We start from the raw sequence: 25499 nt of genomic DNA, 5'->3' as shown, positions 1-25499 counted from the left end.
TCAATCAGGTTCAACTCAAACTTTGAATAAAACCAATCTTGAATATATATATATATATATATATATATATATAATTTTTTTTTATTTTATTGAGCCAATCAAATGTTTGCTTGAGCTTTAGGTCACGTTCTGATGGCCGGACATCAGAATATTTCTGGTAGAGCAAAAGTCATGGTCCCATCATTTTCAATGTCTTGATCAACTTTAGTTAAATGGTTTGGTTTGATTATTGATTCAATTATCTTCTCACATTGAGACAGTCGGCTATTAAAATTTATTTGATCTGAAATAAGTTAGAAAAACGCAAAAAGTACCTACAACTTTTTTCACAGCACTGTAAAGGGAACATAAACAGATTTGGACACAACTTGAGGGTGAATTGTTTTACTTAGTTCCATAACATCTAATCTAATCTACAATATCCCCAATCCTGTGTAAATGAGCCAGTATACTTACATTAGGCATGTTTACTATAATATTCCAGATCTATATAATTCAACCAAAGATTCCTCCGCTGGAGAAAAGATTACCCAGTGAGGGAAGACAAATACAGGTTTGTTAGTTGTCTTAATTCAGTTCATCCAGCAGCTTCACTCATACAGCCGCGTTTCCTGGCACAGCTGAAAAAACTCGATGGATGAGGAAGTAGTTGATTGAATAATTTCTTATTTTTGAAACAACGCCTGGTTTGCTGTAAGCAAACAGTTGCAGAATATTTGTCTGCGCTTCCTGAAACTGCCACTATACACACACACACTAACACACACGTACATTTGGCAAGTTCCTGCATCCTTCTCCCCAAGCTGACGCGTAAAGAATGTGCCTTGCGAACTGAGAATGTATGAGCCATGAGCTGCACACGCGACTTTGCACTGTGACGTTAAAATGGGGATTAAAAGGAGGATGAAGGATAATTTTATTCAAGCCTTTCATAGTGTGTGTTTACTTCTTTTTTTAGACACCGTTTTGCTTCTGTATGCTTTAGTTTAACTGGAGAAAACTTTTTTTTTTTTTTTTAGATGACACACAATGTGTAAAAGTATTTCCAGCAGTTTCTACTTACAGTGTCTGATAAACTGAAAATTTTAAGTTTGTGAAAAAGTGAAGACCAAGAAGTGGCTGAAAAAACCCCATACTGCACTTTTGAATTTGATTTCAATCACTTTAAATTTGTATTAAACGGAAGCCTTTCAGACTCGGTCTTACAACTGATTATTTGTGTGGTTCCCTTTTTTATCCGTTGTTTTTTTTTAACAGGAGATGGTTTAACAGGAGATTTCACACGTCTCGGTGTCAGTCGAATTGGGATGTTTTATGTTGAAGCCTCTTTTAAAGACGTTGCTTGTGCTCATGTTTAATACCTGCTGCATTGAATTTTTTCTTAATGGGAAGAGTGAGACACCGGTTCCTTGACAATCTTGTCAATATTAAGGTTTTTCTCAAAGGGAAATTTGTACAGTGCTGTATTGACACTTGACACGTATTTATGTTAGTTGTTGGAATTTAAGTGTGGAGATTTGTGAGAGCACAGAAAATGATTGTTTTTTTTGTTTTTTTTTTTTGTGAAAGGTACTTTAATCACTATAAATAAATATTTTACTGTACTGTTTCGTGATACATTTTTGCAACAGATGTCACAGTTGTGATTTCATTGGCAACCAGCATGTTTATCCCTCTGTGGCTGCCAACAATGGATAATTCTGTTGAATAGGAGAGCTTTGAGAAATTGCAGGTTTTATGGCAGCTGGTCACACACGGATGTTTGACATCTGCATCACAGAGAGCGTTGTTTTCTGTGGAAAATCAAACATGGTTCAATTGCCAAACAGTCTATCACATTTGTTTGTCTTTAGGACAGATTGAAGTCTGTTTCTCACCTTTGCTTTTCACAGTTGGAGAATTTGAACCTCGTCTTCTGCAGAAATGTTGGCACTGATCCACAACCCGCTCCTGCTGCACACAAGGATTAAATCACCAGTGAAAAAATTAGGCTAAAACATTATCCTATATGACAAAATGTAGTTACTGACAAATGTGTCATACTCTTTGAACTTTTAACATCGATTAAGAACTGTATGTGCAGTCAAGTGCCTTGATAAGTTGCCTAATGAGTGTAAGGAATTGATTTGTTTTTGATTAAATATTAAAGCCCTGCTGTTCTGTGAAGGTCTCAGAGATTTGAAGACCAAAGAACGCAGCAGAAAACTCAGGGATAAAGTTATTGAGACGTTTAGAGCTGCACAACATATTAAATCTCAATTGTCTTTGCTTGAATGCAGTGCTGGGTAGGTTACCAAGTGTCACACTCTGCATATTATTGATGTATTAAGTCTCTTTTTGGGATTCTAGCTGCTGAAGCTGCAGTATATAACTTTTATAATAAAAAAAAATTCCATACATGTTAAAACTGCCACCATGTTTTCCATCACCTCCCTGAATTATCTGAAGAAATGTGCCACTCCCAATCAAAAACAACCAATCAGAGCCAGGAGGAGGGTCTTAGTGCTGTCAATCATCCTCAATTGGGAAAGACTTGAACATTTTTAAGTGAGCTTGAGCTACTTTGCAAAGTAAAATATGCAAAAATATCTCTTGTCTTGCATCCTTTAAAATGCAGCGTGGTTCTGTGGTTGAGATGTGAAAAAGTTTTGAGCCGGATATACAACAGTGCAGGAATGTTAACTATATTTTCAACTGGGGAGAAGAAATAAGTCAACCACAGGAGAGATCTGACAAGAATCAACATGACAAGCTGACAGATCAAGGGTTGTTTTCCTCCCCAGTAGTTTCATGAAAAGCCTAAACAAAAAGTCTGAAGTATCTACTAGTTTTACACAATCCTACAAATATAAAACATATAATTACTCTAGTTGAGGTTCAAAACTGATTTCTAAGTTTCTGAAGCTCGTTAGCAAGAAAAGTGCTTTTTATTTGTCCTTTACACCCTCATCAATAAATCTGAAATCACAAGCTCAGAATTTTAATTCAAATCTCCCAAACTTCTTGATTTAATGATGTGAAAAAAGTTTTAATTACAAAGGTTTATATATATATATATATATATATATATATATATGTGTGTGTGTGTGTGTGTGCCATTATCAATATCACCAAAGCAAAAAATGTCCTTTCAAGTTCGTATAGAAAACTGGAGGCTTGTTGAGCAGATAAAACAAGAGAGTTGGTTATTAAACTGCCCTGAATAAATGACTTTAGACGTTGCAGCCACTCACCTGTTTCTTGTTTTAGCAGGTCAGCAAGAATGTGATCGGCATAATCTGCGCAAGACAGAAAATTTAATTTATTTTTGTAAACCCCCAACTTAAACACTGCCTTGCAAGAAAACGGAAATGTTTTGAGATTAATGATATAAGAAATGCTTACTCGATGCTGAAGCAGCTTGTCTCTTTCCCAAAAGACCCACAAAGTTGTCGTAGTCAGTGGGATTAAATCTCTTGAGTATTTTGTTTTCGCTTCTCTGAAAGCAAAGAGGAAACGTGCTGAGTGAGGTAAAACATTTTGAGGGAATATCGGTAACACTTTATTTGAAGGGGGTTGAATAAGACTGTCGTGGCACTTTCATAAACATGACATAACATCTGTCATGAACATGAATAAGCCTTCATGAATATTTATGACTGTTGTCATAAAGCGTCATTCGGTAAATTATGACACTTTTAATACAAAGTTGACATTATTCAAAATGTCTTTTTTATGACAACTTGACATTAACCAAGAAATCATTACTGTTTAAACTTTACCTTTAATAACATCCATCCATCCATCCATTTTCTGAACACCCTTGTCCCTCAGTGGGGTCGGGAGGGGTGCTGGTGCCTATCTCCAGCTAACGTTCCGGGCGAGAGGCGGGGTACATCCTGGACAGGTCGCCAGTCTGTCGCAGGGCAACACAGACACACAACCATGCGCACACACACACACACCCTTTAATAACATAAAGTTACCTAATTTTTAAAGTGCAATCAGTAATACTTTTATAACAAATTTATATCAGTAATGATTTCTTGGTTAATGTCAAGTTGTCATAAAGACATTTTGAATAATGTCAACTTTGTATTAAAAGTGTCATAATTTACCGAATGACGCTTTATGACAACAGTCATAAATATTCATGAAGGCTTATTCATCTTCATGACAGGTGTTATGTCATGTTTATGACAGTGTCATGACAGTCTTATTCACCCCCCTTCAAATAAAGTGTTACCGGAATATCTTAGGAAGGAAATAGTCCATTTACCTCTCTGGGTGGTTTATATGTGTCTCCTGTAGTCAAACATGTCACAGGAAACATAAGAATGACCAACACAACCAGGGAAGCAAGATTACAGCAGCTTCGATTTTCCTCCATTTCTCTGAAAATAAATCATGCAATTTAAAATGCTGGCAAAACATCAAGGGATTTATCATAATTGCTTGAATTTTAAAGCAGACTATATATTTAAAATATTTATATTTGCCAATCAAGAATGAGAATATTATTAAATTTGACTTGGTGTTTCAGGAAAGATAAAATTTCAATTAAAAATCTAAAGGAATTGTCCAATTTACTTCTAAAAATGCAAAAAAAATAATCTTCATTGTTAATAGCTACAAGCTGACGATATTAGTTTAATATTTGTGTTTGCACTCGGTTTGTTCACAAGTACATCTCAGCAAATAATGGCAGATCATCTAGTTCTTGATTGAAAATCAAATTCTGCTTCAGGCCCCATAGTGCCTTTTACAGAAACCATCATGAGAATATTGAGCAACTTTGGAAAACATAAAAGCTGTTGAATTGGTATTTTATGGATCAGGACATCAATTGTTTGTCTGAAATAGAGGTTTTATGGTTGGAGAAAGTAAAAACAAGTAAAGTCCCTGCTTAGATATGTAATTTCTAGCCAGTAAACAGTCCGGCTTTGTAACATGAAACAATTCATATGGTTGAGATGGGCATGTAATTAATTGATTGATTTATATTTTAGCTTTTCCACAGAAATTATTATTAAAGATTTTCTCTCTTATCGGGAACATGACAAAACCCTGTGGTTAATTCATCAAAAACATAGACTAATTTGAAAATCTATTTTAAATCATAAAAAGCATCTTAAGAGTATGATCGGTTATTCAGCTCTCAATCATTCATTATTTGTTATCTTTCCTGTAAATGGCTCCCGCAAGAATGACAACAAGAGCTGCAGAGCACACAGCATACGCTTTTTGTTTGAGACTTTAAAAAACAAAAATCACAATTAAAAGACAAACCCCTTCTAATGCGTACAAGAACTTGCTACAGGATGTTTCTCTCTCCATGTTATAACATTTAGGATATGTGTTGATATTGTTCTAAAATAAAAGAATGCAAAGTTTACCTTGTTGGAGTTCTCCAGCATAAACCGATCAGCTTTGCTTCTCTGGAGTTCAAGCTAAGCGACTCTTTGGGCTCAGGATCTCGGTTAATATAGTTCTTCTGAGCTCATAAGTAATCCGATTAACGCTTCACCCCCTCCCAAAGAAATGTAGCGCATCTCTGTCATCAGACATGTTTAATTAAATAACTTACTTCGTGCGACATTTTGATGGAGTATTATTATCTTTCAGAGGGCAAATGTGTGTCAGTCATTAGTACTTATTTGAATTATATAAAGTACATTGAAATTATACACTGATTATTATCGATCATCTCTCTGAACCCATCACTGGTGACCTCATGAGGATGTCTATTAAGCTAATATGAAAACAGGGAACCACCCAAATAAAGCTGCCACTGCAGCAACATCAGCAGATCAGGCAAAGGTCACAACAATGAAAGGTCACTGTGTTATTGGATCATTCGCCTTTCAGGTTATTTGTTTTGTAAATATTCGACTTCCTCGTTGTTTCACATTTTCATGAGAAGTCATTTTAGTTGTATTGTGATTTGCTTAACCAACAACTTGAGGTTTACAGTAATTCACTGCTTAAAAGAGGCCATAAATTCACCAAATGTTATTTCAGCATCTTGTTAAGCGGTTTTAAGCAACATGTTCACAGGAGTTGCCTTTAAAATGTTATTTCTGGTCTATCAACCCAGAACATGAAATGTTTTGGTCTAAACTTACCCAGTGCAAAGGTGAAATATTTCCAAAATGTGGTGTTGTCTTATTATGAGGGAGAAATAAAAACATATATGGTTTTTGTTTATATTTTATTTCCTACCTCCGTCTGAGGAAAGCACCTTGAAATGTTAACCTGGTTTTTGTATCTTAACCCTTTCATGCATAATGGTCACTACAGTGGACAGCTGTCTAAAAGCCATTTTCTTGTGCTTCTTGTGGATTTTTATGTTATAAATGCACACAGACCACTGAAGTGGACACTAATGCATCATAAAATACACTATCAACTACTGGCCATCAGCTGCAAATACAAGAAATTAGTTTTGTTAAATCCAATATGGCCGACCGACCCGGTCCCTCCTTCTACTGTAGACGACTCTTGCAGGTAAAAAAAAAAATAGTGATATCAGATAACCCGTAAAGAACAATACTACTGATGTATTTTTCAAATAACTTTGTATTTGGAGAAAATTACAATTGATCACCTAAATAAAAAAATATATATATTTTTTCCCAAAATTTTCAAAGTCTAACTATGCCTGAATTTCAATAATTTCACCAGATATTGTCATGCTGAATTTAAATTTGTATTTGTCCACACAGACAAACCAAATACCCTTAAGAGAAAGTTTTAGGGTTATTCAAGATAAAGACTCGGTTATTTGAGTCAAAGTGAGGGTCTGAAGTTGTATCTACTCTTCAGCATGGTGGTGGCAGTGTCATGCTGACATAGAATCACCTCAGAGTTCTTCAGCTTCTTCTCACAACTGGATGTTTCAGCAGATCAATGATCCCAAACACAAACATACTGGGTTTGGAGAAGCAGGCAGACATGATGCTGGTGGATTTACTCTGACCTCTGCTCCATCTGAAATTCAAAAACTATGCTTGACAAAAAAACCATCCAATCTAAATGCCTTCTATCAATTTTGCTTACAATAATGGTTCAGTTTCATACCAGAATCACCCCAGAACCCTGTTAATGTCTGCAAAAGATTTATTCAGTGTACAACTTGTAAAGGGACATTTATCCAAATAACAGTGAAGCTGCATGTATATTCTGTTCCCAATGCTTATTATTTTGACCATTTGTGGATCAGGAAAAACCCACACTGCAGTAAGACATTATGTTGAGCAGCTTTTTTAACTACAGTCAAGATTTTTTCCTTTATTACAACTGTAAAGTATATTAAATGATTAAATAACAGTGGGTGTTGGCCACAGGAAATGGTACTTGTAATATGGTTGACCGCAGCTGACCGTACGCCCTGCAGGCGGATGTTTGCTCTTCAGTCTACGCTCTCATTGACTGGTGTGTAAGAGTCCAAATAACTCCCACGCTCTCTAAAAGGACAAGTGGACACACTTTGACTGGCTTTCTGTGAACAAAAGCTGAAAACTTTGATTAATCCTCCCTGCCAGAATGATTCTGAATCACAAACAAACACGAATTGCTGCAGCAATGTTTCACTTGTTTTAATTTGGTTTGATTCCTGACAATGAATGTAATCTAGAGATCGATCCTTGGTGACTGGCATGAAAGTTTAAGCTTGAAAAAGACAAAATAAGTCTGGTGACGACAACTTTACAGTAATATGGAATTAAAATTACCATAATTTTACTCCTTTATTTACTGTGGGAAACAGCACAACTTGACATGTTTTTAGACTTTAGTTACAATCATAAGAACAAAAAAACAAAAAAAACAAATAATTCTCATAGAAATAATAATTGTGTTATGCTGAAGAAATTGGCGTTGAACAAAGAGATATATTCACTTTACATTAGTGGCACTCTCTTCTGTTACAAACAGTAAACATATGTGAAACCCCAAGGAGAAACATTGATGCTTCATTTAATTAAGTTTGTATTTAATCTTTACACACTCAGTAATGGATACTGCTTAAAAATTCAAAGCTGTGAGCAGATGCAACCTTTATGTTGCATCCTAGAAGTATTTTATTTAAATTATTACAGTGTTTTTTTTTTAAATTATGGATTTTATTCACTCATAAAATATATTTTATTTGCCTATTTCTTTTTTTGTTCATGAGTTTTACAGAATCTGAGCTGCGTGCTACGTCACGGTTTGTTGTGCAGTGGAAGTAGGGTTAGCCGGTGAGTGTAACGTTGTAGCTCTGGGAGAAGAAACTTTTTAACGGTTTTTGTTTCTGTGCGTCGGTGCCGGTCCGCCTCTGAGAGAACAATCAGAGAAAGATGCACACAGCGTGGGCCAAATAAAGTTGCCGAAACTGTTTCAAGATTGCAACATTTAGTAGCAGTGTTAAAATGCTGCTAATGAATTAAAGAGAAACGTTTCTCTACTACATCTCAAGATAAATTGCCCAGTATATAATATTGAATTGTTTAACGGATGAGAACACTGCAGCATAAACTGTATGTCTAAAAGAGGATTTTAATGTTTCGAGAAAGTAAAAAGAAAATACAGGACAAATAAAAACAGCCGCTTAATGGTTCTCTCCTAACATTAAGCAGTAGTTCATTGTAAGCATCTGTGTTAACATGGATATACAAAATTGTTCTTCCAATATTAATATTATTCTAAACATTTGTCTTATGATCAAACCAACTTGATAGAGACATTCACTGCAGTTTGCGACCAGTATTTGTTTTGCATTGAATCGACGTTTTGCTAGTTTCTCTCAACATGTGACTGCAGTCACATTATTCTTGTTATTTTGCTATTTAAAACTGTAATTTATTCTGCACATTTTACTAGGGGACTAATTATTAGAAACATAAATGTTCAGAGTTTTACTTAACGTTTCAAATGAAAGTCATGGCCTTCTGGGAAGCTCCTAAAATCTCCAACAGCCTCAAGACGATAAGTAGAAAACAAAACACTTTCAGGACATTCAAGAGTTTGAACAAACTCAGATGGGATCCTGGCTGCCATTTGTTTCTGCCACACTGCCAGCCCAGCCTTCAACTAAATAAATGTTTTCCTTTGTATGAACATAAAGTTCATTGTAACTTGGCTGACCGCAGCTGGTGCTATGAATCAAATATAAAAGTGCTCATAAAGTGCTGAGCAAATTAGCAAGCTGCCAGGAAGGAAAATCTCTGAATTACACCCATGTCTGAGTGTCACAGGTTTTTGTTACACTTGAACAAAAGGGTAACAAGGAGCGTCTTGTTATTTTTGAACAAGTGTGCAACACAAAGGCTCTTAAGTTCATTTACCAGTTCTCTGAGGAATCCCAGTTAATTAAAATTCATTAGCTCCGTTTAAAGAACCAGTCAAACCAGGCATAGATGTTTGTGCTCAGGTGCTTTTGACGTGCAACAGGCTCACAGTCTCATTGCCTCTTGCTACTTGGTTAAGTTTCAAGTCCCGTGTGAACAGCAGTCACATTTCCTCTGGTTTCTGATTGGACCACTCAGGCTGTTTCTCCTCTATTAACAGGTGTCAACTCACAGCTCCCTGCAGAAATAATTGCGTAAGCAGCCCCTCTAATTAACTTATATTCTTTATATATTACACAACAAGGAGTTGCTTGATTTTTCCACATTAACAGCTGAAACCCATGAGGCTGCTTTCCTGTGCAAAGTTTTTCTGAATTTAAATATTTTTCCTTTGTTTCTGCTTTTAAATAAGTAAAAAAAAAAAAAAAGGGTTTGCTCTGTTGTGTGTTATTACAAAGTGATCACGAAATGAAACGCATGGAAATCATAATTTGGATAAATCTGCTTGCTAATTAAAGTGAAATGCAACTATTTACTTAAGGGCTGGAAGAAGGTCGCAAAGGGTTAATATAATCGTGTTCATTGTCACAATTTTATCTGTATTTACCTGTAATCTTTTGGCATTTTCTTCAGGGAGACAAGTCAAGTCTTTTCAGTGAGTAACCTCCATTTAAACAGAACTAAAACCAAAAATTAGGCTTTATAAAAACATAAACAAAGCACATGAGGAAGTCTTCTCTCTTTTAAATGTGCTTTCATGCCCTGGACCCATTTGTGACAGCATCTATTATCATAGTTCTAGCTGGCTCTGGTTTAGAAACAGATCGATCTCTGCTGTCACCGGCGGGACAAATCAGACAAGGATTTCTTCAGAAAACAATCTCAAGTCCTTTTTGGAGACACATCGCCCCCTAGTGTTGATAATCGAAATAGCTGCTAAACCAGAAGAAGAAAAAAATACAACAAAGTAGATAAACAGAGTAAACAGACAAAGATACTTAAGGTAAATAGAGACATAAATGCACAGGATCAGCTCTGATTCATGTGAAATCAAACTTGAACCAAGAAGCTGTGTCTGTTGTTGTTTTTTTTTTCCAGAACAAGAGGGATTTATGCAATTTAATATCTTCAGCACAAGCATAAATTCATAACAACTTGACAAAATGAAATTTCTTTAGAGCCTCTGAAAAATAGGAAACGGTTTTGGTAAACTGTGAAAAAGTAAATCATTTTTGTGCCTGAAAATCCCAGCAAAGTATAAAGACGAAGGAGGAAAACGACTGAATATTTTCTATCTAAACAGAGCTGAGGTGGTGTAAAGCAGTAGTTGGTCACAAAGCAAAAAATACAAATAAATAAAACCTTAAAATGGTTTCTGAGAATTAGAGCTGGAGTCCATATGATTTTGATATCATCACAATGAGACTGACATTTTCGAAAATATATAGGCCAGTCCTCTAATCAGAGAAATGTTCTAATAGAAGGCCGGCTTTGTAACTGTCTTTATGTGGCTCTGAAGGTTCAGGTCAGAGTCCAACACTACATCCAGATTTCAGGCCTGATCTCTAATTTCAGGCCCGAATGTGACTTTAAATGGATGAATAGAGAAATCTAGGTGCTTCTCTAGTCTGTTATGTTGAAAAACAACCAGTGCTTAAGTGTGAGTTCCTGGATTTACTGGTCTGTCCACATTTTTCACCCTCATCTATGGTCATGAGAGATAAGCGAATGAGATCACACATGCAGCTGCAGTGCAAGATGGACCAGAAATTAGAGACAAGTCATGTATTCATGTCATCTGAAGGGACCCCAGGGCATAGCTGCTGCGCTGCCTCAAAAGAAAATCACTTGATGCGGTTCATCTGATCTGGACGGAGTCTCACTTCGAATGTTTTCAATTTATTACATTTTCGTTTAAAATCCTGCTGCATTAATAACACTGGGCCTGAAGTGCCTTTCCATGGCCAGATCGACCAGAAGCTTATGTTCCAACTGAGCCCAATCTCCTCTGACCGAAGCACACTGTTCCAGTTAAAATCCCAGCAGAGCAAACACAACATGTTTGCTTTGGTGATGGAAGGACAGCGAACTCAGTTTCAAACATACAGACTGGGGGTTTGGTGACCCTAAATTATGCTCTTTCATTGAACATGTAAGACTTTTTCCATCCTGCTTGCTTTGCCTGGTGGTAAAATAAATATTAATCCTCATCCAGGCCTCATTATTAAACCCCAAAGAAACAGAAATGTAAGGATTACTTATCAAGACTGCCTAGAAACTAGTTAGTCTGAAAAAGTATAAATTACAAAAACTGTTTTCCTAGATTAAGTTTCTATGAATTGTTTGAGGTTGTGGCACCAGTGATTTTGTAAAAATGTAATGAAATTGATTAATAACTCAGTAGATTTCTCTAAAATTTCTAAAAGGCCTTTTTAGACATTTATACAAAGAATAGATGTTACCACTGCAGACCCCAAACGATTAAATCGAATGAAGGCAGAAAATAGATCCAAATAGATGCAACTCTGTGAAGAAATCCTGTCTTTACTTTCAAAACAAGCTCACTTTCTTTATTCCTCTTGTTGGCAGTGAAAGAGAGAAATTCGCTCACGGCGTGAGGAGTGGGGCGGGGGGCACTTTCTTTCAACTATGTGGGTCAAAAACAAAACCGAGCGGCTGCGTGAGAGTGAGCAGAAGGACTGTGGGGGATGAGTGGATAACAGGACAGACAAACAAAACTGGTTTAGACCACATGGACTTTCCCCACGTGAATCAATATTCAAGCCCTGCACTCCCTGTTGAGCAATGAGGCCAAGTAGAAAAGGCGGCTGAAAGACGGATGGCAGAGAGGGAGGGCTCTGAGATGCCGTGTTGGAGAAGCAGGTTCTGATTGGAGGCAGAAAAAGAGGCTGCTGAGAGAACGAGGAGAAACAGCCTCCCACGTCCTGAAGCCATCTGACACGCTGCGGTCTGCAAGACGTGGTTATTGTTAAGGTAGGTGGGATAAAATTATCTAAAATTAAGCAAAAACTTAACTTCATAGCTGTCAGGAACAGGATGACTAATGTAATTTGTGAGCGAGACGAAATAAGAACCACAAATTTAATGTTTTCATTTATTGCCATTATTGCACTGTTGCTGCTTTTGCATTTTAATTTTTTGTAATTTTTTTTTTTACTGATCTGATTTACTGTGCACCACGAAAAAAAAACAAAAAAACATCTTTGTTCATGATGTTGAAGCCTTAAGATGAATAGTTGCTGTGGCCACAAATGCAAGCAGGAGGAAGGCAGACGACAGAATTATAAGTTGAAGATAGTGATTAAAAAAACTTAGCAAAATGAATAAAAAATAAGATAAACTCAGTTTACAAAGTCACAAAGAGATCATAAAACAGAAAACAGAAACTATAACATTGAACTACTGAATTAAATATTTCAGCACACCGGTGCTGAAATATGCAAAACAAAATAAGTAAAAGGTCCAAACAATTAAAACATAATAAAAATCAAAGTTTTGCCACAACAGTATTTACAAATGTGTTAACGGAGCGAGTCGAGTCTGATTGCACATCACAATTAATAGACATGAAAACATAATTATCCTTTATTTTACGTTGGTAAACACAGCACAGCATGCAAAGTATGTCTTTGCATCCTTCTTGCTGTGTGCAGAACAGCATGCCGTTCACAGAGGTCTGGCTGCAAGTGAACTAAAGTTATAATGTGAACATCAACACAAGAAAAGGTGGCAAATGTGAACTGAGTTGGCCTAATTGACATGGAATGAATAAACACAAAGGGCAACTAGGAGAAACAGGAGCAAAGATACTAACCAGAACAAAACACAAAGGTGTATCCACCATTTGTACAGAACCAACAGGAGCCCACTGGGTCCTGGCAGGTGAAGCCACTATGACTGCAAGTCTACAAGACAAACCCGATTAATAATCATTTAAGATTATAATTTAACTTGTTTCTTTAACAACCTCTGCAAACCTTATTCACTGACAGCTATTTTGTGTCATCTTGGTTTTGTATTAGTGGCTTTGAGGAAGATCCCTGTGAAGAGAGAGAGGATGTTCTCCAAGCTGAAGTGGCTGATTCTGATCCAGCTCCTGCTGACCGAACAGAGCCTGTGCAGAGTCCCGCTTCCTCCACCCAAAACGGACAATCTGCTTCAAGCAACTCCCGCCAGCGAAGATGCTGAGCAGAAACAGGACAGTCGGGTTCTCCTTGCTTCCAGTCCACAACCAGGCAAATCTGAACCTACGTCGACTCGTTCTCAAAACGTGGAGAAGATCCGATCTGCTCAACTCGTGACATCGACAGTTTCGGCGAAGCTCCAGGATCAGATTCGAGATCACCTCCAGATTCGAGGAAGCATCAGCTGTCCGGAGCTGCTGCATGCCAGCGCGGTGGATGATCAGTTATCCTCTGCGTTCCCTCAGGAGCTGCTGGGACTCTCGTTAGTGCCTGTCCTGGTGGCGTCAGGCTGCCCACAGGAGGCCCAGCTCCTGGTGCTGAAGCTGTACGACCTGCTGGGGAAGGCTGACACTGAGGAGCTGCTGATGGATTTGGTGGCCCTTATGGAGAGGAAGATGAGCAGATCTACATCAGCATCGACTTCCGAGGGAGAAGAAGCAAGTCAGCATATAGATGGAGTGATGTTCAACATTCAGCAGCTGGCTTTAGTGAGAGACGGTGGCCTTGGATCACAGGAGGGTCACTGTGACGGTTGGAGCCAAGTGAATGGGACCATGCTACTGGGAACGGCTGTGAGAGGAGCTGCAGGTCGACTGGAGGACGCTGTCAGAAGCTGTGAAAGACTCGGAGTCCTGTGTGCCGGTGTGACCAGTGGTGGACCTCTCATGCCTGGAATGTACCAAGCCGTGTTGAAGAAAGGAAGCCGCATCTTTCCATCCACACCCCTGGAGTCTGAGTGCTGGATCCGCCGGTGCAGCTCCCAGGAAGAGCTTTTTCGATCCTCAGGTCAGCGGATGAAGCGCAGCCCGGCGAGGAGCTGCATCAACAAGGACGAGGAGCGCGTGTACAACGTGGTGGAGTGGATCCCTGCGGTCAGCACCCTCTACAGCCTCGGCACGGCGGTCTACTACGCCTCGATCAATTGCTCAGCAACGGCCAAGGAGAGAGCCATCCTCAGCGCCGTGGACCTGGGCACAGACGCCCTGATGGTGGCCACAGGTGGGACTGTCGGGGTGGCGGGGTACGCTGTGGGGGCAGGAGTGAAGACCGGCATGAAAGCCGGAGTCAAGTACCTGCTGAACTCCATGAAGGCAGAGGACGATGTGCTGGTGAACCAGTCCAGCTTGGAGAGGGGAACCTTTACTGTCGAGTGAACAAGAACACGTCAGGCAATTTGTAAAAACGCAGGAATACCTAATCGTTAAGTTTATTTGGTGGTGAAAAATCCCATGTGTAGAAATAAATATTTTAAACAAAAACATAGGTGGATAAATGGTTGGAAGTCATACTGCCGATAGTCTGTACAACAATGTTTCGCCTTTAAAGCTGCATTAGGTAACTTTTATAAAAGAAAAAAGTTTTATAGCATATTTTCTCAAACTTTCACAATGTCCTGACATCTGAACAGCTTAGCCTTCTTTCTGTGGTCCTTCTGTCGTCTGCACTCAGAAACAACCAATCAAAGCCAGGAGGCAGGTCTTAGCGCTGTCAATCACTGTATGTATGTGGTGCTCACACCCTCCCCTCTGATCTCTGCTATGCTACCCTCCTTCACCACAATGGAGCCTACATTGAACATGGATAAACAGATTTCCAGAAAGTTGTTTCTTCAGCATTAGCTCATTGAGCAGCACATACGCAAGCATGATTGGCAGTGGTAAGACCTTCCTCCTGGCTCTGATTGGTTGTTTTTCACTGGGAGGAGACGGAGGAGCTTGATTTGTTCCACAAATTATCTGTTCTATATTAAATTGTTAAGACATTGAGAAAGTTTGAAGAGATATTTAAAAACCATATTTTTTATGAAGGTTATTGTCATTAAAAAGGAAAGTGTAAATACTGCTGTAGCTAAGTTTATTTTAAAGTCACCAGGAATTTCTTACCGTGGGATTGTTTTCCTTTGGAATAAATGTATTAAAATTAAAGGTTAGAATTTTCAAAACGTTTCACTAATAAAAGAAAAATCTATATCTTAATGTTTTTCAAACTCTTGATTTGACAACATCTGTGAATAAAATGTATTATAAACTAGATTACTTCACATAAAGAAATAAATGTTTTTATTAATAACTAACTCATTTAGTTATAGCAAACTGTGAATATTCATTCTATCCTATGTAATGACAAACTATACTTCTCAGAGTTATCACCATTTTTTTTTTACAAAGTGGATATCAGTTTGAATTATCTGCACATTTTGCAGCAGCACTGAAAGACTCAGGAAAATAAACCTGCTACTCCTCAAACTTTGATCTCGACTTTCTGTCCTGCTTCCCTAATTTCCTTAACGTGACGTACATGGAGGGAAAGTAAACTGATATGTTAATATGCCTATAATTTGTATGTTTTTTTTATTTTAATAAATTGTATATTAAGTTCATATTCAGTGTTCTTTGTTTTAGTTTAGTTTTGTACTCATTTGTTTATTCTAGAAAACTTGTAAACAGAGCACCAGGTTTATGATAACAAAAAAAAAAGATGCTGAAAAAAGCTAACTAATCATCAATATTAGCTACAAAGCGCTGAACCATCCCCTTATTGATTCTTCCAAAACAGAAAGCAGACGCTAGCACTCAGCATCTGCTCTAACTAGACAAAATGAGTCCCTACCTCTGCACCAGAGTGATTTATGAGCGGTGTGTCACCTCACAGTAATTCAGTAATCGTCAGCCTTGCTCTGATGAGTAGGATTGTAACTCTTCAGAAAAAATTTTGACCGAGACTAAAACTTGAAGCTTAGGGAGAGCTCTGTCCTTATCTGCATGTGGTGCCTCGTGGCACCTTTATCTGAACCCTCCCTAAGGCCAAGCAGAGTGAAATACAATGAGCTCAAACATAAATCTGACTCTGCAGCTGCAACAGACGGAGTAAATATTTTTAATTGCTAGAGAGAATTTACTTTCAAAAATTCAGCTAGCATTTCTCAGAAGAAAACACATGGCATAGCATATTTTGCCATTTGTCTGAGTCATACTTTATGAGAATAAATAAAAACTGCATAAAAATGTGTTGTGTTTGACTTTAGGTGCAGCAGCTTTGTAGAAGTTTTCATGCCTCAAGAACTTCTTTACATTTGGCCTCTCTCCAGATCAGTTCAGGTCAGAGTAGGGAACTGTTCCTGGCTTTGTTCTTTCCCCTCTGCGGACGTATGTATTGTAATCCGATTAAAATTACTTTTTCAAAGTAACTATGTCATCACTGATGGCTCTACATGAGAGCACCCAGACATTCTGTGTATTTGTTACACAAGACAGAACACATAGGTGACATATGTCTGATTGAATGTCCCTGCAAATCAATACAGAATCCCCAAGCTCTCATACGTTTGAGGACTTGATTTCTTTTGGTTAAACAACCATCGTCTCCACTTGAAGATTCTGTCATAATGTCCATTTGTGGCTAATTTAAACCCAACTACAGAGAAATTTCTACGATTTGCATGATTTAAGCCCAATATTTATCAACTTTTTCCATGTAAATTATGTGGTTTGTGTATTTTGACCCTTGCTGTGTTACGCCAGTGAAAATGACTCCTGGTGTTCCCTGCTGCTCTGATAACACAAAGACAATGTGTATAAAAAGGTAACTTTTGCACATTTGTTTAACAAGTCATTGGTGCATATTTTATGTTTTCTGTCAACATCCCAAGTGAGCAACAGACCTACTACGTAGGTTACACTCCCGACACTGTAGTCTGTGAGTTATTCTGTGATCTTTGCTCTATGTACATGTTTACCAATGTAATAAATCTATGAGTTATAAACCCAAAGGTATCATTTTATGTAAATATGTGAACTTGACACTCACAATTGCAGCTAAAGGCATGCAAAGAATTTATGCTGTTGCAGAAATGGAGACAAAGACAAGGGCTAGCCTACCTATGTAAAGAAAACAGACTACGTGTATATGTACACTCTGTAATAGTGTTTTTATGGATTAGAAAGTTTGCTTTCCTTACATAATTTTGAACAAGAAAATCATCTAGTGATATGATGTATGGTTAAATGTATGGTTCTAAAATAATATCCACTATATGCTAAGAATTATCAAGGAGCAGAAATGCAACAGATGCACATTTACTTTTCTTTTTCTGTCTAGTACAGATTAAAGATTTTCTTTGGGATGTGATGTGTCTTGGCACTACCGGGAGTAATTAATAATCAGATTTTTTTTTTTATTGAGAACAAAAGTAAGAAATAATTTTTAATTTTTTTAAAAAATCGAAATTATGTTAAATATTTCATTGTTGGTTGATTGTGTTTTAACTTTAACTTTTTATGCACCAATTTCACATAGTAATACCTTACTTTAACGTCATTATAGGGCAAATTACAAGCTATAGTAAATCACATAAAAAGGAACACCACTTCGGCTCACAATGCATTTACAACATAAAAGTCACGTATTTACTTTGTGTGCGGTCACATATAAAGCAGCTGAAATGGAAGCAAGGTGGAGCTCAATTAAATGTTCTTAGTTACCGTTGCTTAAATAAATAATCTTGAATGTGATTTCTGGTGCGTCACATGCTTGGGTTTGGTTCCTCTACGTCATTTCTGGGAAGCGATAATGGCAACAACAGCGCCGTAAGTTTCTATTTTGCTGTCTCTTCCCCTCCCTATTGATCGACGTAGAAAATTGACCAATTAAATGCAGTGCCCTCTGAACGATTCGACCAATCAGGTCCTAGCTAGGAGCTGGAACGGAAACTGTGTGACGGGTAACGGCATTTCGGCTCTCGGGTTTCATCCAACGTCTGATACTCAAGAGCCAAAATGGCGCCTGAGGGTCTCTCTCGATAACACATTAGGAGGGGAAAGTGCTGTCCAATTAGAGACAGAACAAGAGGAAAAGAAAGGGGAAATAACATTAACACACCTTCTCCGACTCGGTAGTTGTTTTACTAACATACAGCAGCAGTTGTGGCTCTTTGCGAAGCCTAAAGTGTTTGCTGGCTATGCATTTGTTCTAGCTTAGCTGCTAGTTACTTGGATAATTACGTGGACTGCGACAACTTAAGTAAAGGTGAGTAAACATATTGCTACTGCGGTGCTTAACGCGGTTAAAGGTGTTGACATGTCCTCGAAAATCCTGCAGCTCGGGAAATAAACTCGAATCAGTATTAGTGGTTTTGTAGCATGTAGTTGCAGTCATTATATGTTACTGTAAAAAGAAGTTGCAGTCAAGTATTACGTATTTTGTGTAATATTTGTATCGTTGTGTGAACCTTCATGCCTCGATGCCTAGACACTTTGCTGCTGTCACTCTTGAATTTCCCTACTGTGGGACAAATAAGTGAAGTAAACTCGCCAGATTGTTCAATACTTTGCACTTTGTTCCCTCGCATGTGACCTACAACTTGTCAGATCTATCTGAAAGCCATTACTGAGAGTAATAGATCAGTTGTTTGTTGCTTGTTTTTTCAGCCTGTGTGTTTCTTTGCACGTTGTTGTAACTCCCAGTGAATCTCAGGATGGCCCAGTGGGACAGACTGAGGCAGCTCTCTGCTACTTACTGGCAGCAGCTTCATGAGCTGTATGACAGGGATGGTTTGCCTATGGATGTTCGCCACTACCTCTCGGCTTGGATAGAGAAGCAGGAGTGGTAAGACACTAATACCTGTAATGTTGTTTATTTATTACTACACTGTATCTTGCACATAACTTACTCCCCGTCTGTATGGTGTGTTAATTCTTCTCAGGGAACGAGCAGCTAGGGACTACGGCCTTGCAATGGTGCTGTACCAGGTTCTGCTGGAGAATCTGGATATCCAGCACAGCCGCTTTGTTCAGGAGGAGTCATTCTTACAGCAGCACAACATCAGACGCTATAAACAAAGCTTCCAGGTGTGTAAAAATAAAAACCACCCAGGTATTTGCTTTTCTTTTGAGTTGCTCTGAGTTTTTTTTTATATATATTTGCATTATGTTCAAAGGGAACATTGAGTTCTCATTGACGTCACCTCAAGTGTATTTGGTTGTAAAGATAAGCATTAGCGAAGTAATTAACATTGCAGCTCTAACCACATGCATTATGTTGTTTGCAGTAACGGTTCCTCATTCTTTTTTAAATCCTCACCTGACCTGTGTGTCTTGCAGAGGTATCAAGATGAGCCCTGTGCTTTGGCAAGCACAATCCATTGGTTTCTGGAAAAAGAGAAGGAAATCCTGAACAGTGCCGAGCTGAGTGAACAGGTTTGGGCAACTCACATTTTACTAATGTATGTTAGTAAAACAACTGTACATGCAACTAAAAGGGGACATACCACACCTGCTGCACAACACAATAATAGAAGTGGCATTCACTGTTTATGTTTCTTTTGATGTATGCCTGACTGAGATCTGTCAGCCTGGTGTTGCACAATGCATTAAATTTCAATATCAATATGCACAACATTGCAGTCTGAATTCAAAGACTGTTTTGATTGCTGCTATTTATTTTGTACTTTTTGCTTGTTGATACTTTTACATTAACACTTTATCACATTGTTGTAGGTTTTCCCAGCCTTTAATTCCCCTCCGCTCCTTTGTTTCAGGTGCAGCTTTTGCAAGTTGAGCAGGAAGCCATGGAGACGACTTGTCAGCAGGAGCTTGAACGCAAAATGGCTGGACTGAGGAACGATGTGCAGGTGAAGACAGTGTTATTTTGTGTTGTGACTGATTTGCTCTGTATTGATAAACTATATATCGTGCTCACTGATCTTTTCTAATTTTCTGTCTCGTGCTGAACGTTTTGGCACATAGTGTTTGGAACATGCAATTATATGCCTGGAGGAGCAGCAAGATGAGTTTGATTTTAAATATCAAACCCACAAGATGGAAGGTCAGGACATTAAAGACTCCTAATTCTATTTTCGTTCTCTGACACTGAGTAATACTGTGGTCTGAATCACAGCTTCATGCTCTTTTGTCTTACATGGAAACTTTCAACCCACAATGGAAATTCTCATGCAGCTGTGACAGATGAGGCACAGAAGAATGAACGGATAAAAATGTTTCAGTCTCTAGTCAACAAACTGAATGAGTATAGGAAGGTAGGAAGCTGTTACTATTTACTAATTGTGAACTAGCGATTAAAAGCAGCTTTAATAAAAGAATTCCTAATGTTTTCAGTCTATAAACTTATACTCTGATGCATTCTTCTTGAATTCATTAAAGTCAGATAAAGGTTAGGCACTTATATTTCATCTTATCTTTTTTTATTAAGAGCTATTGCTGATTTTAAGCAATCTACAGCACAAGTTAAGGGTTTTAGTTCTGGTGGAATCAGCAGTTCAGACCTCAAGAAAAACTTCAAATTGATATCAAACATGAAAAGCCAGATCAGTGTATCTCTGTTTTTCCCTGCATATTGTATAAATGTTTTATTTATCTTGTATATTTAATGTTTAGAGCACTCTAGCAGACTTGAACAAGCTTTTGGACCGGGCTGAAGACCTGATCAATCTGTTGGTGCGGAAAGAGCTGGTGGACTGGCAGAGGAGGCAGCAGAAATCCTGCATCGGCGCTCCAGACAATGTTTGCCTGGATCAGCTGGAAAAATGGCACGCTTTCTCCCCTTATAAATTAAGTTTTATGAATGAGCTATTTCCATCTACAGCTTTTAAGTCTTGATTCTCTTTGTCTTCCAGGTTCACCTGCGTGGCAATGTGCCTGTTCCAGGTCCGTGAGTTTCTCAATAAGCTGGACGAGTTAATGGGAAAAATGTCCTATGAAAACGACCCCATAAAGGCCCAAAAACCTGCACTAAATAAGAGAACCGATGCTCTTCTTAAAGACTTACTCAAGAGGTATGCCATTACAAGGCAGTTTGTTTTGTTCTGCTGATATTTGGGGTCGTTTTTTTGTGAAAATCCTCTGATATATATATATATATTTTTTTATGATACTTCCAAGTTCGTTTGTGGTCGAGACTCAGCCGTCCATGCCTCAGGGAAAGGGCCCCCTGGTTTTGCGTACAAATGTCCAGTTCTCCGTTAAGACAAGGTCAGTGTTGCACCATGTGAAGTGTTTTGAATATTTATACATATTAAAAATATATTTGAGAGTTATTGGTTGTTTTTCAGAGTTGTAATTATAAAGTTGTGCAAAATGGTTTTCTTTGTATTCTGGTTTGCTGAAACAATTTTTGATACTTTCAGATTTTTTTCCCTGAAAACCATATAAACTTAAGGAAGTGCTGCAGGTTCTTTGATAGATGTTCTAGTTTTGAATCCAGAGAAAATTGACAAATTACAAGATTATCTTTATTAATACTTTATACCAGATCAAAAGTTGTGATCAACAATCAGAGCAGAAAATCATCCTAATCCGATCTCTGACCATTTGATTCGTGTATCTCTATAGACTTATGAAACATGCAAATTTACAACTATTTTAATTTTATTGTAACTTATCACATAATAATAATATTAATTCTGAGTGATTTTTTTGTTTTCTGTTTTGTTTCTGTAAATATTACTTAGATCTATCACCTCACTGTTCTGCACTATAAGCTTCAATCTAAGCCGTTCTTTGTTTTGACACTTCAAATCTTAGACTTCTGGTTAAGTTTGCTGAACTGAACCACTCCATGAAAGTGAATGTATCCATGTCAAGGTAAGACATTTTTAATTGGCGCTCACAGAAGTAATCCTCTGCCTTTAGTTTTTTTCCTTCATGTGATAACGAATGACTTGTTATTTCCTCTCTCTGGTCGCTGCCCTCGTCTCTGTGTCCTTGAATGTAGGGAGGCTCCTCAGATCAAAGGGTGAGTTTTGTTTCTCTCCAGCCTCAATCTAACAAGAACATCTGGGTAGATTTTTTTTTTTTTTTGTTTCCACTAATGGCGGGTCTGTTTGTAGATATCGGCGCTTCAATGTGCTGGGAACTGCAACCAAAGATTTGAACATGGCTGAGAGTCTCAGTGGAGGCATGGTTGCAGACTTCAGACATCTGGTGGGTATTAATGGTTTGAAAAGACTTTGTGAATGCTAACTAGTTAATATTTCTAAAGCATTTAAGTTTAACACAGTGAGACATTCATGTTTAACAGTAAATGTTGTCAAATTGTCAGAGTAGTCACTGGCAAACTTTCATAGCCAGAACAACTTTAACCTCAAGTGTTTGTTTTTTAGTCTCTGAGGGAGCAGAAGTCTGGAGGGGGTGGAAAAGGAATCAGTGAGGTGAGTTAAATTAAATCAATAAACCCTCAGTTGTTTTTTCGTCATGGGTTTGATCTGATGGTGTGTTCTTGGACAGATTTCTTTGAGTGTTACAGAGGAGCTGCACATCATCTACTTCAACACTGTCTTTGACCTGAAGGGCTTTTCAGTGGAGCTGCAGGTGAGGTTTTTGCTCCTTCTTTTGATTTACATCTCTTAATAACAAACAGCAGAGATGTTAATCATTAGCACAGCCACGACCTGCACTAAACCTGTCCTTTCCTCCCCCCTGCAGGCCTCCTCCCTTCCTGTGGTGATTATATCAAACTCCAGCCAGCAGCAAAGTGCCTGGGCGTCTATCCTCTGGTTCAACATGCTTAGCTTGGATCCAAAGGTGAAAAGTCGCACTCTTTACCTCACACCACTTTGCATATTGCTAACAATGTCAACAATGTTAATATCCACATCTTTGCCCAGGATGTTATGTTCTTCGCCACCGTTCCTGCAGCTCCTTGGCCGCAGTTTGGAGAGATGTTGAGCTGGCAGTTTCTCTCTGCCACAAAACGTGGTCTGGATGATGATCAGCGCAAAATGATTGCACACAAGCTGTTTGGTAAATGCTTGAAAAGTTAATTAAGAAGTTTGTTCTGAGAGAAATGTGTCGTTTGTAATGTATAATTAGGCCTGTCAGGATAATGACTTTTTCTGGAAGATAAATTGTCCCAGAAGTTATTGCAATTCACAATCATTTTGTTTTGAGTTGATTTTCAAGGAATATAAGGGTAATTACATAATAATGCAAGTACTTACATTTCTAACAAACATTTAACACTGGAATCGGAAGACATTTTAAATATCCAAAATAATTAAACAAAACAACAAATAAAATGGACACTGAAATCTCTCTAAACCAAATCGTCCTGCAAAAAAAGGGGCCAGTTGAAATCAGTGCACCAGACTGAAGCCTTTTGTCAGTCCGTCTTTGGTAGAAGGAGAGACATGAGAAAAACAAACATGTAAATGGAAATTATTAGGCTCGTTTTAAATTATCATTAACTTAATTGAAACAAAAATATTTATATACACGATTTAAAAAGACATAGACATGTTTTCCCACAGTCAGACATAATATAACCTAAGATTAATTTAGATTAAATTAAACATTCCCAGTTTTAGATCAGTTACCAAAATTACCTCTGAATGCCAGAAAAAGAAGAGATAATTTTTTTTAGATAGTTTCTTAACTTTCTTGAAATTCAGAGGTTTTATACATTTCCTTGCTATGTGGTGCAATTGCCCTTCAAACTGTATGACCCGGGTGAAATGTTTTAAGTTTCTCTTCCTAAACTTCTCACAATATTTTGTCCAATTCTTATAATCCTCCCTAGTTGGTGTAACTGAGTAACGTTTGTAGGTCTCCAGCTCTCTGTGTTCTCTCTGGGATTAAAAAAGGGCATTTTGATACTAAAAACATTGACTTATCTGTTCTTTGCAGCTGTATCAGTTATTTTCCTAAGGTCTACATGGAAGATCCAGGACAGGAAAACATTTTTATGACCTTAGTTGTGTCAGTAATAGCTACTGTGGATGTTGTACCCGTCTTTAAATACTAGGGAAATAATAAGTTAATATTCTGGTATTTTTTACATCCTTTATTTTCAGCATTATCTTTGTTTTGTTTCAGTCTGAGACTAAACTGCTGGCAAATATAAACTTCTTTGTTGGGGAATAAAGAAGTGAAGTGTAATTCTTAACAGCTTAGATTTGCAGCAACTACATACAGTAAAAATAAAGTACCTTGTGGCTGTCTTAAGGTTTTTTTTTATAGTAGAAAGTAATAAAATACCCACAGGTATTTAAATATGAGCGATACACGGCGCATGACACGTTTAGCTTACCATTAACATCTAATTGCACTGTTATTTTTGGAAAAAACAAAAACAAGACAAAACACAGCATTGTGTTATTTTGTCACATCAAAGTGTTTTTTTCTCGTCCAAGTGAAATCTGTCTCCCAAACGTTATCCAGCTCCATGACTTCATGAAATAAGCATTTGCCCCTGCAGCCTTTTTGTCCTCTGTTAAATAAGTCAGTTCAATAAGCCATGCATCAGTGCTCATCTGAAGCTGTAATTTTGTCATTTAAAGACATTAAAATGTCTAGTGGGCGGGCTTATGTTTTTCACGTAGCTGTCTGCAGAAGACTGTAAAAACCTGCCTAGACTTCCACAGGAATTCATAATGATAAGGGTTGTGCAGCACAGTTCAGTGTTTTTGGCTTCAGACATGTTTTCTAAGAGCTAGTGGACCTGAATGGACATGAATAATGCAGCTTTCTCTCTGTGCTCTGCCAGGGAAGCAGCAGAACTACGACATCTGCCAAGTGACATGGTCAAAGTTTTCAAAGGTGAGAATGGAAAGTAGATAATTTGTTGCAAAATAATGTTTTACAATGTTCAACGTCACCATTTAATGCAACATTTGCATTTATGCACCTAAACTCTAATTTGTCTTTCATTTTTTCCTGTATAATCATAGTTAGTGTGCACATTTGGAAATGTTAGGAACGTTTTACATTTACACAACTTGTATTATTATTCTGTTATATTGATCATTTTTGTATAATTTTTTTTTTCTGTTAATTTCAGGAAAATGGTCCTGACACTTTCTGGGTGTGGTTTGATGGCATCCTGGCGATGGTGAAATCCTACCTGGAGAACATCTGGAGGGAAGGGTGAGTTGCTCTGGATTTCATACCCCACAGCAACATTGGCCTCACATATGGCCCAACCATTTAACACTGTTATAGTACGGTGATTTCATCATGCATTTATGAATCATTAA

General features: G+C 37.8%; 2 protein-coding genes and 1 long non-coding RNA gene across 6 annotated transcripts; 2 read left to right on the top strand and 1 right to left on the bottom strand.

Moving 5' to 3' along the window:
• Positions 1-73: 73 nt before the first annotated feature.
• On the bottom strand, positions 74-6188 carry LOC107837900 (uncharacterized). Of its 3 annotated transcripts, XR_001663949.1 has the most exons (5): positions 5376-6188; positions 4259-4373; positions 3385-3478; positions 3234-3278; positions 74-1950 (listed from the first exon to the last, which is right to left on the bottom strand). It is a non-coding gene; the product is annotated as an uncharacterized LOC107837900 (long non-coding RNA). The 3 variants fall into 3 exon arrangements; XR_001663948.1 differs by having other exon boundaries at positions 74-1953; positions 4259-6188; XR_001663947.1 differs by having other exon boundaries at positions 4259-6188.
• Positions 6189-11995: 5807 nt separating this feature from the next.
• apof (apolipoprotein F) lies at positions 11996-15893 on the top strand. Its single transcript, XM_007566112.2, has 2 exons — positions 11996-12302; positions 13352-15893. The coding sequence occupies exon 2, from the start codon at positions 13387-13389 to the stop codon at positions 14665-14667; it is 1281 nt and encodes a 426-aa protein (XP_007566174.1). The 5' UTR covers positions 11996-12302; positions 13352-13386; the 3' UTR covers positions 14668-15893.
• A 2395-nt stretch (positions 15894-18288) lies between these two features.
• LOC103147661 (signal transducer and activator of transcription 1-alpha/beta-like) lies at positions 18289-25413 on the top strand. Of its 2 annotated transcripts, none has more exons than XM_016678572.1 (19): positions 18289-18538; positions 18940-19117; positions 19215-19359; positions 19612-19707; positions 20049-20141; positions 20257-20335; positions 20467-20546; positions 20905-21056; positions 21144-21302; positions 21409-21498; positions 22051-22110; positions 22241-22261; positions 22356-22449; positions 22629-22676; positions 22753-22836; positions 22951-23049; positions 23133-23268; positions 25010-25062; positions 25304-25413. In XM_016678572.1, exons 2-19 carry the CDS (start codon positions 18987-18989, stop codon positions 25391-25393), a joined length of 1710 nt encoding a protein of 569 aa, XP_016534058.1. In that variant the 5' UTR covers positions 18289-18538; positions 18940-18986; the 3' UTR covers positions 25394-25413. The 2 variants fall into 2 exon arrangements, with proteins under 2 accessions (XP_016534058.1, XP_007566173.1); XM_007566111.2 differs by having other exon boundaries at positions 18290-18538; positions 18976-19117.
• Positions 25414-25499: the final 86 nt, after the last annotated feature.

This window comes from Poecilia formosa, unplaced genomic scaffold (assembly GCF_000485575.1).
Source record: "Poecilia formosa unplaced genomic scaffold, Poecilia_formosa-5.1.2 Scaffold186, whole genome shotgun sequence".
Taxonomy (NCBI): Eukaryota; Metazoa; Chordata; class Actinopteri; order Cyprinodontiformes; family Poeciliidae; genus Poecilia; species Poecilia formosa.
The sequence above is the reverse complement of the archived record's forward strand: the minus strand, read 5'-3'. Positions and strand labels throughout refer to the sequence as shown.